This window comes from Schistocerca serialis, chromosome 5, assembly GCF_023864345.2.
Source record: "Schistocerca serialis cubense isolate TAMUIC-IGC-003099 chromosome 5, iqSchSeri2.2, whole genome shotgun sequence".
Lineage (NCBI taxonomy): Eukaryota > Metazoa > Arthropoda > Insecta > Orthoptera > Acrididae > Schistocerca > Schistocerca serialis.
Window position 1 is genome coordinate 718,087,790 of NC_064642.1, and position 12,720 is coordinate 718,100,509.

At 39.1% G+C, this 12,720-nt stretch overlaps 1 protein-coding gene across 1 annotated transcript in view; it reads right to left on the minus strand.

Annotated features, from left to right (window-relative positions):
* LOC126481170 (cold shock domain-containing protein E1-like) overlaps window positions 1-12,720 on the minus strand; it is a 72,123-nt gene that overhangs the window by 41,812 nt on the left and 17,591 nt on the right. The window contains exons 6-11 of the mRNA XM_050104738.1: window positions 12,389-12,618; window positions 12,023-12,284; window positions 11,566-11,736; window positions 11,322-11,444; window positions 6,458-6,660; window positions 6,093-6,334 (exon numbers count right to left, since the gene is read on the minus strand). Of these exons, the coding sequence (XP_049960695.1) occupies window positions 6,093-6,334; window positions 6,458-6,660; window positions 11,322-11,444; window positions 11,566-11,736; window positions 12,023-12,284; window positions 12,389-12,618 (1,231 nt within the window). The remainder of the gene's footprint in view (window positions 1-6,092; window positions 6,335-6,457; window positions 6,661-11,321; window positions 11,445-11,565; window positions 11,737-12,022; window positions 12,285-12,388; window positions 12,619-12,720) is intronic.

A 12,720-nucleotide genomic window follows, 5' to 3' on the forward strand; every position in this document is an offset into this window, starting at 1 on the left:
CTTTCTTGTTCTAACAAACAATCTTATCACTAATTCTGTAACTATACCTGCCAGTGTCAAGACTCATTCTCTGGTTACCTTTACTAACCCTGCCACAATCACCGGTTTAGTTATCCCGCATTTATTCTCTGGTTAGGCATTATTACGTGTTCATACAACGCGTTCTCTGCACTACTCCCACAATTGAACTTAAGCAGCTGCTAGCCGGGGACCGTGCATCTGGCTCTTACTAGTGTAGCGATCTGGCCAAAACTTCTCGGTCAAAATTTCATTTTCTTGGATACACCGAGAAGATAATACGTAATTTTTTTTATCTGTTATTCCTGTTTGTCGTTTATTTCCATTCTGGTAGTCTGAATCTATGGATTTCGCTAGTAATTATAACAAAGCTGATCATTTGCAAACGCAGTCAACCACATAACAAACAAGAGATTGGCATTCACCTATCTGGCTTTATTCCGATCAGCTAGTATAGCCCCGACCTCTTTTATCTGCAGGAAAGTTTATTTCTAGATGCAACTGGGATTCCTCTGGCAGAGACATCACCTGCACTATGCATACACTGAAAAATCGACTTATGATCCATTCAGAAATTAACTTAGAATGTGTTCAAAAATATTAAAAAATCAGCAGGGATGCATTTTAAAATCATACGAGTAATCAACAGACCGTGTGCTGGATGTTGGGTGTTTTGTGAAACAAATTGCCATCTGGGGACAGACAGCCCCCCCCCCCCCCCCCCACAGGCTTCTAAATTTGGGCCTGTTCCACATACGTGAGTGTGCCAGCATAATTTTTCCAGGTAGCATATGGCTGCTTGCTGCTACTGGTGATATAGCTAACAGCTACACTTCTGTATCCAGAAGCGGGAGAAGGTACTACTAATGCGCGACTCAACTGCGCATGCACATGAGCCCGCTCGCAACTGCTCGAACGAATCTAATGTAAACACGAGTCCCACGAGAAAGACAGGCTGCATCGCATATGTCACGAGGATAGGCCTGAGCTCATGCGCTTGCTCAGCTTAGCAGACTAAGTGCGTTTCTAAACCTGTAACTCGTGGTTAGGTGTTTAAGCACTACCGAGAATTACATCTTTACATGATGCCTCATGCAAGCAATAATTATAATGACACAATTTTAATTCTGTTGTACCACAGTACAGCCATAACAAATTATTGGTAGGCCTATGGACTTCCGATCGTTGGAGGTCTAATGAACAATAAGATTTCATAATAGCAGATTCCAGTAGAATATGCAATTCTTGTTTGTACATCAACAGCTAGTTACGAGTTAAGAGGTGTTGAAGCACTGTTTGTCTGCTGAAGTGAGAGAGGTCAGGCCTACCTCCGTGACGTACATGCTGCGGCCTGTCTTTCTCATGGGCCTCGATGTAAACAGTTGTGACACCATGCTCATCGGAGGCAATTTGTTGTTATGAAGCATTGCATTGTCTTCCTATAGCCTTTGACACATTAGTGCTGTTGGCAGATGGTTGTATGAGCACTGTGTTTTGTTGTCATATGTAGCAGATTTCTTTTGCAACTGAAGTTTTATTTTCAGTTTTTTGTCTCATTCGTGTTATTGCTGCAGTATTATTCTGCAGTAGCGGGATACGGTAATATCCTTTGTTAGAGTATCAGTTCTAACCAGCCAGAATTACAAAAATTTAACTGCAAACTAAAACAATGAAAAATTCCCGGGTTTCCTGGTTTTCTCTTGGATGAAAAAATGCTCGGATTTTTCCCGGACCGTATACACCCTGTGCATATTGCCAATGTTGTTGCTGAATATCTTGCAAAAATCAATGTGCAGTGCATCCCTCACCTTCCCTATAGTCCGGATGTAGCCCCATGTGACTTTTTTCAATTCCCTAACATGAAAAAACGCCTTCGTGGGAGGCATTATCAATAATCAGAAGCAAGCCTGGGGAGACGATTTTGAAGGACCTCTCAAAAAATTGTTTCCAGCACGTTTTTGAAGACTGGCAGCAATGCTGGAACAAGTGCATCACATTCATGGGAGACTACTTTGAAAAGGACCTTCAAAATTATGAAGATGAGTAAAGATACATTGGGTGGGGGAAAGGAGAGATCATTCTTTATTGAACAGCCCTTGTAGTGTGAATAAATTCTGCTATACTAGTTGCCATGTCAACTTGTTTCCTAACATGGCAGTACACTTGCCTGTGAAATCCACTTCAAGGAGGTATGCACTGTGCAGTACCCAAACGAACCCATAAAGTTCACTTAATTTGTGTTTCCGTCAGATAACAGTACCTTCGCAAATTTTCCAACGGTACACAGCAAAAAAGTAGCTGAACATTTCCTGAAGTCACTTTCCTTGACTATGCACATAATTTTCAAAAATGGGCATAAAAAAGCTGTGACAGTGGCTGCTTCAGTTTCTTCATTTTGTTCCCTCAAGTAGACTGATTTTTGTTGAATGTGCAATGAAATGGTCATCCAGAATTTCAAAGAAAATGAGTCCAGCCAAGGAAACAAACCAAAGAAGCAGAAGCAGCCACTATCATAGCTTGCTTTCTGTACCTTGGCAGCATTTCCTCAAATATCAGAATAGCCCTCCACAGATATTTGATGTATCTTTCTTCCTCCTGCGAAACAGGAATTTGTTAGGTTCTGTCAGAGATGACCTCGGCCTCAGGAAACAAGGTGTAGATGAGATTTCTTGGGACATATTGAATAAAGAGGTATTATAGTAGACAACCATACCTGTCTGGGCCAATCACATAAATCTGCAATAGCAGAGTATTGCCTTAGTACCCTGTACTGCATGCTTACAAAAAGACAAAAGATAATTTCCATCAGTTTTGTCTTTCCGACACTATATGATAAGGAGGGCAATACACACTGGAGTCCAAAATTAAAGTAACAAACTGCGATTTCCCCTTAATGTGTCTAATTCACAATATAATCATACATACTGTCAATAGATGTCCATACTATTGTCTTCTGCACGCAAGATGGCATTCTGGTCAGTAGCTTAAGCGCACACAAAACACAATTGAAATGACGATGATGAAAGCTATATGACAATTTTTTTAAAAACCTTAAGGCAACAATCAATCCTGAACACAGTTATAGAAGAACTGAAGGAAGCTATAGCCATAATGTATTTTTAGCCAACATTACAATGTGCCTTTGGTTACCTGTAAATGAAACATGCAAACTGTGAATCCCCTGCTTGGTGTCATGAACAATATTTGAGTGGAGGGCTAGCGTTTATCCCATTCATGATACTTAAATGACCTCAAACTACCAACACCCAAGTCAGTGACCAGAACCATCAACCAACTAGGGCAATTAACTACACACCAAATACTTCTCTGTAATGCTTAAGATTATACATGTGTCATAACATACTTAGAAATGCGAACCTGGCCAACTTCAAGTATGATGAAGTATATCATCATATGGAGACCACAAACTACATACTGCAAAGGAGCTGCTTTAACCAAAGTAACATATATTGGTCATTAACTCCACTACAATTCAGAACTGTCTTAATGCCTCTAAATGTGATCTGCAAATAACCACCACTGACCGGCTCATAAGGAGGGGGGGGGGGGGGGGGGAGGGGGGGGGGCTAACACTGCAGGGCATTACCCTCTTATCCAGTACACAACAGTCTGAAGCAGTGGGTCGTTTAAACTAAAAGAGTAGCCCACCACAGCCCAACGTAAAAGAAAAACTTGCAGAAAGTGTCATACAACTGCAATAAAGGCTTGCTTATAACAACACAGTCTGACTATTACATGGAATAGAAATTTAATTAAGTTATAGCAAATAACTTTACAGGATCCCTTTGTTAACTGTTGAGATAAGGGTCACTGTATCCTAAGATAGTCATTTGTCTGGGCACTGCGCTCACTGTGGTTACCACCTGTACATGCCAACAAATCTGTCTGTCTTCAGATATGGTCACATGCATGGGCCATCCACTGTTTTAATGTGCACACATTTGACAGGAGTGGAATAAATTTACATTTTTTAATGTCCCCATAGGCAGAAATCTCCGGGGTAATGTCAAGCAAGAGACGAATCATGCTACTGCGCCACCACAACCAACGCAAAACTTGGTTAAATGCTTCTGCTAGGTACTGTTGTATGCATCGTAAAAAATGAGGTGCACAAACCCATCTGTAGTCTTTTTGCAAGGAACACATTCTCCATAGGTGACTCGTAGTGCAGAAATCTGTGATGAAGAGTACATGTCAGTTTGCTTGCAAAGTGTACAGTCCTCAGAGTCTGTATCACACAATACCTCACACAATGATACTAATGCGAACCTGATGCCCTGCTTCCATGATTGCTCACAGATTTCTGTCTGCCCATATGTAGTTAGTGTGGTAATTTATTATCAAACTTGTCCATAAATAAAATATAAGCTGTTAACTATGGACCCCCAGCACACAATGTTAGAAACCACCTGCAGAGTTGTTATGTGGTGTGGTATGGACATCTTGTGTCATGACAGCTTGCACGCACTGTGTCAGAGATGGGATAAGGCAGTTGCTTGCACAGAATGGAATGTGTAAAGAGTGCATCTGCCTTCAGTAGCTCCAATTATTTGCACACTTATTTCAGGAGCATCAGCTACTCACTGTGCCATTCACATCTCCGTACCTGGTGTGCAAATTGTGCAAGATTTAACATGATCCCTTGTTCTTGTTGTGAATTATCCTCTAAGTCCCTGGAACAACCTATTCACTATTTTCAGATACAATGTGGTGGTGTTGGTGTCTTTAAAGTACATTACATACATGAACTTGTCAATTATGTCTGTTGGATAAACCTTGGCAGAAGATTTCCCTGCCATTTCCATGTGGAATACGACCCCATTTCATGAAATCACTACTCTTTTTCTGAGGCTGCTACAGAAGATATTTATTATTTGAGGATTTTTGTTTTCTTTTATTGTAGGTATACTTCAGTTACTACACAATTCATATTATAAGTGAATTAATGCCTACTTCAACTTTTTAACCTTTTGTTCCACATGTTCATATAGACCTACCAGTAAATAAAATATCTATTTGAAACATTAATGCTAGGCTTGTAAGAAATAAACACAACTTTCAAATACTTGTGAAAATCAATGGCTCACATACAGATTTTTTCAGTACTTTGCATCATATTTGGATTTTGCTCTCAATTGTTTGGATGAAGATTAATGTGGAGAGGAAACTTGGGCCATAAAAGTACTGACATGTAAAGGGTGACAATTATTGAATTAAAGGAAAAAAATATAACAACTTAAAATTAGTTACAAACTACAGGATGCACACCCTATATTCAACATGTAAATGTCACTACAGATATTCAGATTTAGATTATGACATGTTCAATGTGTCTGCCATCATTGGCGGTGATGTGGTGCAGACAAATGTCGATGACCTTCTGAATGGCTGTTTTCAGCTCAGTAATGGTTTTGGGGTTATTGCTGTACACCTCGTTTTTAATACAGCACCACAAAAAGGAGTCTCATGTGTTCAGATCCAGAGAATATGGCACCCAATTGAGGTCCATGCCAGTGGCCTCTGGGTAACCCAGAGCCAGAATGTGGTCCCCACAAGTGCTCCTCCAGGACATTAAAACACTCTCCTGCTATGATAGCGTCAAGCTCTGTGTTGCATGAACCACATCTTGTCAAAATCAGGGTCACTTTGGACAATGGGGATGAAATCATCATCTAAAACCTTCACGTGTCATTTGGTAGTCACCGTGCCAACAAGCAATATTGCACCAATTATTCTGTGACTGGACATTGCACACCACACAGTCACCCGTTGAGGGTGAAGAGACTTCTCGACCGTGAAATGCGAATTCTCAGTGCCCCAAATGTGCCAATGTTGCTTACTGATAAACCCATCCAAATGAAATGCCGACAACAACAAGGCACACACACATGTGCATACTAATTCCCAGCATGCCCCATGGCCAACAGTGCAATTTGAATGTTCAACACAAACCATTCAGAAGTTATAATGATTTTATTTCATGTAGTTCAATAATCATCACACTGTATGCAATGATTGAAGATGTGCAAATGAAACAATGATTTTGTACTCACCTCCTTCAGTAGATACCTGAATGAGTCCTGCATACTGACTCTGATCTGGATTCACACTCCTTAAGGGCCGAATGACAATACCATTCAATACATCTCCCTGAGCTGGAGGTAGTTCAATAGTACCCTTCGGTAGTATGCGAACATTTTCTGCTGTAAGACAGCTGCCTGATGACCCCCTTGTTGCCAAGTTATATTCAACTTCCAGGCCTATCTCCAAGGTCGCATTATCTCCATCAAAGTTGCTGCAATGACAATTATGCCTCTAAATTTGCTGCATAACTTTAAATACATGGACCAACGAAAATTTAAATTTCATAGTTCGAAATAAAACTGACGACGTGTTCTGTGAAACTAACAATAAATACCTAAAATGGAAGAATACTTCACGATCATGAGCAAGAGTTTCAATGAATCCAAATCCATCTTTCAGAGCGGCAATAAAACCCTGGCACAATGGTAAACTGTTTGAACGACCCAATCCAGTTTTTGATTGGCTCCTTGCTGTAACATGAACATCTGTTGCTACAAGTTCCTTATTTCGTTTCACCATGCTAATGTTGAAGTCCACCTACAAGAAAAACATTCTGCTTCAATATATACGAACTATGAGATCAGTAATTATCAGAAACTACATCTACCTTTAAACATTTGCATATCACCTTACAATATGTGAGATATTTATAAAACTGTATGTACAGAGCATATCATTCTATGAAAGTGGAACACAGGTACTGTAGTTCAAAAAACAAAGGAGAAGAATATGAGTGCATTTATGGTGTTACAGAAGGATGTAAAAACTTATAATGGCAAATAATGTAGTGAGTTATTAAAGAGACCACACAAAGGAAACAGGTTACTGAAGACACATTCAGCTACAATTCAGTGTTTAACATGTTAACCCACAGCCAACGGGAAACATCACACACACTACATTAGATTAGACATTTATTCTGTAGCCACAGCAAAGAGATTCTCATAGATGTGGAACATGTCAAATAGAAAATGCATGTTACATAATAATTGATGTGTTTATATTTATTAACATCTATTAATTAACTAATCTATCTCACATGCAATAGTCAGGTTAATGAACTCTGAACATCTTAGTATCTAGATTAATTATAATATCACATTAATTTATTCCAGCACTACTGAGTCCCTGAAGTAATTGAACACATGTGATGTTCACAAGTGTGAAAGTTGGCACATGAAAATAAACAGTAGAAGTTTGTAAAAAGTGGAAGTAATTAGGAGTAACCTTTAGTGACACGTCAAATGCATGGAAGTGTAAACCACAGATGAAATGAAAGGTTCTGTATTACAACTGCTGAGCACAATATTTTCAACAAATGGCTGTATTATGGGGCAATTACGTTGAAAATCAGAAATTTGCCTACTTTAGGGTTTAAACTATTAAACTATTGCATAAACTCATCGCTGAGTGAATCTCAACAATATTAAAATTAATCCGGGTGTTTGCAAAATGAGTGTACTTCTGGTGGTACATCACAAATCAATACACACAGTTTACTGATCTGTCTGCAACGAAGAAACAAAGTGAACAGTCCAGTGAAATATTTTGGTAATTTCTTTTTAAGTGCCCTAGTTTTAAAGATGGTCCATACATCATCATATCACACTTTCTTCAAATCAGGTGTGAAGTTAACTAAACAACTAAAGCAAGATGTGCATAATGCATATGCACATGCTGTAACTGTCATTTATCTCTCTATATTTGCTCCAAATGGTACTCAAAGTTGTCCATAAAATTTGTCATAACAAAATTTCTCCCAAGTCGAGGTAGCTTGATACGTGTAGGTATTTGGTTCAGAAACCTTTCCTTTTGTTACCTTATTGCCTGATACCTCATTTATAAAACCTGTAAATTTGTCATTTTTGGGTTCACAGTTTTTGAGATAGACAGGAATGAAGTAATCCAGAAACAAATTTGCTGACAAGTGAGTGATTTTTGAACCCTTGCATTTGAGTATGGACACCTGATCCATAACTGCATTAAGAATAACTTTTTCTATAAAAAAATTTCCAAAAAAATCTTTTTGCCCCTTAAATTCTACAGATCTCCAGTAAAGTTTCTCATGCAATCAATATTTTGGAGTATCGGAAAATACAGGACCTTTTTACAAAATAGCAATTGTATTATGCCTATCACTCATTATGTTTTTTTTTTAACTTCATTTTTGTCAAAATAGATAAAAGTGGGATGCGCAGTAGCTTGACTACTTTCCAAGTGAAAACGATTGACAGCATCTGGTACAATATCCTGTACAACACAGGAGTAATTTTCTGCAAAATCAAGCAGTAAAATTACTTCCCTAGACTTTAGTTTCACGATCTTGTGTTTGACTTTTTGAATCCAAGTGGTGACTAATCAGTACAGAGATTCTGATGCTGTCTCTGTAGTAAAATCATCTGGTCATTGCTTAGTTTCAAGTGATGCACCATTGCTTGGCCCCATAGTTTCTTCAGGATCAGTGTCCTTGTACAGACCAGAATGTGTAATTCAAGTGCATTTCTTCCAAGGCAACAGACAATGGTGCAGCATGCAGTCTTCTGATTCAGTACTGAAAACTGTCAAACATACAAAAAATGCCAACTTTGACACCATGTGGAATCCCTGTGGACAGTGAGGGTATAATATTATAAGGCAGGATAGGAAACAGCAACTACCGGAATCCCATTGGTTTTTATCTATTCTTGCATATCCATATCAAGCAGATTCCTTTTGCCTGGGCATATGGACATGTACTGCTGGGAGTCTGTTGGATTATAACTCATTTAATTACACTGAAGACGACTATTTATGGCTGAAATCTGGATGTGCAAGAATAAGAAAAAAACCAACTGAACTGTGACTGATTGCTATTTTCCTATCCTTCCTTACATAAAATGTATAATACTTACCAATGATGCTACTAGTGAGCATCAATTTGACCTGATGAACTGCGTACATGCCCCTTTCCTCCTCAAAAACCAAGGACAGAAAATATGGCTACAAACATTTCTACAATTTTTTGTTGAATGCTATACTTCATGTGCTCCAAGAGATATTCCTAAAAAATCTTGCTTCTGGAGAAATTAAACTGAAGAGCATTAGTGTCGGTTTGATGTGAGAGAGTGCCAAGTTTAGTAAACATTAATTTTTCACCTTTATGACCACATTTCTCTGGAGTGACCCAATAATCATTTGCATGCCAAAACTCCAGCCACAATCTTAGACCTTCCAGGAAAAACATTTGTGGAAATTTTTATATTTTGTACAGGAAAAGGTGTTCTTTCAAGTGGCAGTTAACACAAATATGGAACAGATGTCCTTAATGAGAATTAAGGGTTCAAAAATCATTAACTTTTGCAGCAAATTTGTTTTCTGGCAACTTCACCATGTCTATATAAAAAACTATGAACACAAAAGTGATAAAACTTACAGGTTTTATAGATAAGTTATCACACAAAATGGCGACAAAAGAAGAGGTTTCTCAACCAACTTTAAAAAGAGACCAAGCTACTTCAACTTACGATAAATTCTGTCACGATAAAATTTACTGACTATTATGAGTGTCACTTGCAGCAAAAATAGTGAATTGAATGACATAAAACTTACAAAATGTGCACAATGCAAACAGTTCAACTATCTTACTGGCTTTGCAACTTTACTACAACTACCCAGTGAACCATAGCACTTTGAAAAGGGCTATTTTCTTCACAGCCACTTAGTACCATTATGTACATGAATACCTAATCATGTGTAACTACCTACTTCAGTAAAAGCTTCAGTATATTGGAGTTTAGTTGGACAAAAGGAAAGAAACAGCCCACATGTAGGACTACACACTTCAGGTAGGATACACTTTGTACTACTCATCATTCATATCAGAAGTGGAGACGATCATATAGAACTCCACAGCCAATAAATGTGACCCCAATGTCAAAATCCTGAATAACCACCTTTAGCAGTGCAGACAAGCAGGAAGAGTAACAATGTCCTGGAAGGTAATGACAAGGCTGTAGAGCCATGCCAACTCCAGTGCTGTGGCCAGCTACACTCAGTTTCTCAGCCCAGGATGCATGGCATGAACAGCCCGATTGAGAAGGTCCCACAGATTCTTGAGTGTTTAAATTAGGGAGTTTTGTGCCCACGGGAGTACAGTTAACTCATCCTGTTGCTCTCCGAACCACGCAAGTACACTGGGAGCTTTGACACATTCATTGTCCTTCTGGTAGATAGCATCGAGCCAACAGAAAACAAACTGCATGTTAGGGTGAACATGGTCCCCTGGGACAACTACATACTTGTGTTGATCCATTGTGCTTTCCAGAATGAGGATATCACCCAGGGAATGCCACAAAAACATTCCCCAGACCATAATGCTCCCTCATCCAGCCTGGAACCTTCTGATGACTGTTGTACATTTACACATGCCAATGGCCAGCTGTCTGATGGAGCATAAAATGTGATTCATCTGAAAAGGCCACCGGTCCCCACTCAGTGGGCATCCAGTTGTGGTACTGGCATGCAAACTCCAGCCTTGTCGCTGATGAACAGCAATCAGCATTGATAAATGAACCAGGTGCCTGCTGTGGAAGCTCGTACGCAGCAACATTCACTGAAGGGTCTTTGAGGTGACCGTGCTGGTAGCCCCTTGGTTCATCTGGGAGGTCAGTGCCTGAACAGTTGCGTGTCTATTCGCCTGTACACATCTCTGCAGCTATTGTTTACTCCTGTCCTTTATTGCCTGTGGTGCACCACAGTTGCCTCAGTGCTGGTTTTGGATCGTGCCTTTTTGCCATGCATGGTATTCTTTAACCATAGCGGGATGCGAACAGTTTACAAACTTAGCTGTTTCAGAAATGCTTCCACCATTGGCCTGAAAGCCAATGACCATGACTTTCTGAATGTCAGATAAATCACTCTGTTTCTACATTATGTCACCGACTGCACTGCTTTCTACATTCCATTGACACACTTTATACACCCTCCACTGCTTGTTCTGCCACCTGTCGTCTGTGAGTGGCTATTGCATGTTGACAGTGAACATAGGGGGTGGTCACATTAATATGGCTGGACCTAGTAACATTAGACAGCAAAATGCTAGAAGTTTTTACCCCATCAAAATGGGCATTAGGTCACTTAACAAGTTATCTTATTCCATTAAAAAAGAACAGAATGCATAGCTACATAACTATCAATATGAATACTATTCAGCTTTTTACCTTATCACCCACTCTTGGATAATTCTTTATATCACAATCTCTTGCTAGGAAGTTTACAGTCTTTTTTGTACCATTAGCTTGATAGCTAATAACTCCCATCTCTCCAGACTTTTCAGTAGTTGACTGAAGAGAGAGAAAAAATAAGAGTGAAAACAATGAGCAATATAAAATCAACATTTGCAAAGAACTTTTGAAGAGGAAAGGAGAAGGAGAAGAAGAAGTGACTAATTAGAGAATGACTTACCTGGTTGCCACCTTTTGTGGGACTTCTTGAATTCCAATTCAACATTTGGGCCTCTTTTGTGACAGTGCCACTAAGATTTTTTTCTATGATAGTTTCAAATTCAACAGTGCCAGGTGGAAGATGTTTCACACGAATCGCACTTTGTCGTACATTAGAAAAGGACGACTGCTCCTGAAATGTAACCCAAAGAATGCAATATATTCAGAAAATATTATTTGAAAATGAACGTGGCAGATAACCATCGTCCACATTTTTATACACTTGTTTTTCTACACAAAGACAAAATAAGGGCATGTTTATAATCGTTATCGAAGATCACATTAATATACGAAGTTTGTTGGTTATTACATTTCAACTAAATGAGGTACAATCTGAAAGAATTCAGCAGACATAGGTTTTTGACATCTACCAGGATTGAGTATAGAATAGGTAGTTTATAACAAGTCTTCTGTCATACCTGGGACACTGTGAATTCAACCTCATCATTAATACATATTTCTCGGTCTACATCCAAAACTTCATTGAAATGAAAGAAGAGCCTTGCATCTCTCTCTACACATCGAAGGAAACCAAATCCATCTTTTAATGATGCCACAACACCTTGCTCTCGACGTTCTCCAGAAACTACAAATGACTCATCCAGCAGAGAAATATTTGTGGCACGCTGAAGCTGATCGCGTCGGTCTGTTGCAATCTGAAACTGCACCCAGTCTCCATGTCTATGGACCAAGGAAGAGAAAGATTAGTTAATCAAAAGATTTAAGAATAAAACTACACACTTTATAAGTTGTCAAAGTCTTTAACAAAATGCATAATTTAACACCTCAAAGTGAAGTCTCCTTTCTGGTCCTTATCACCAAAGGGTATTTCAACCTCTGAATGATCAGCAGCGCGGTAGCGTATGCGTCCAGGAAGTGGATCATTCAGGTGACGCATTTGTTGACCTCTTTCTAAGGGTTTTAACACCTGACCTTTCATCACTTCTGACCCCACATCTTCAAATACAACAGTCCCTGGAGGCAGTCGTGTGATGTTACAGGCAACTTCTTTCCCCTGATGGTAAAAGTTTAATCAGAAAATCATTCTTAACACACATACACTAAAATCTAATAAAATGCAGCATTGACAGAAATATAAATATTGAAACTGAGTAAG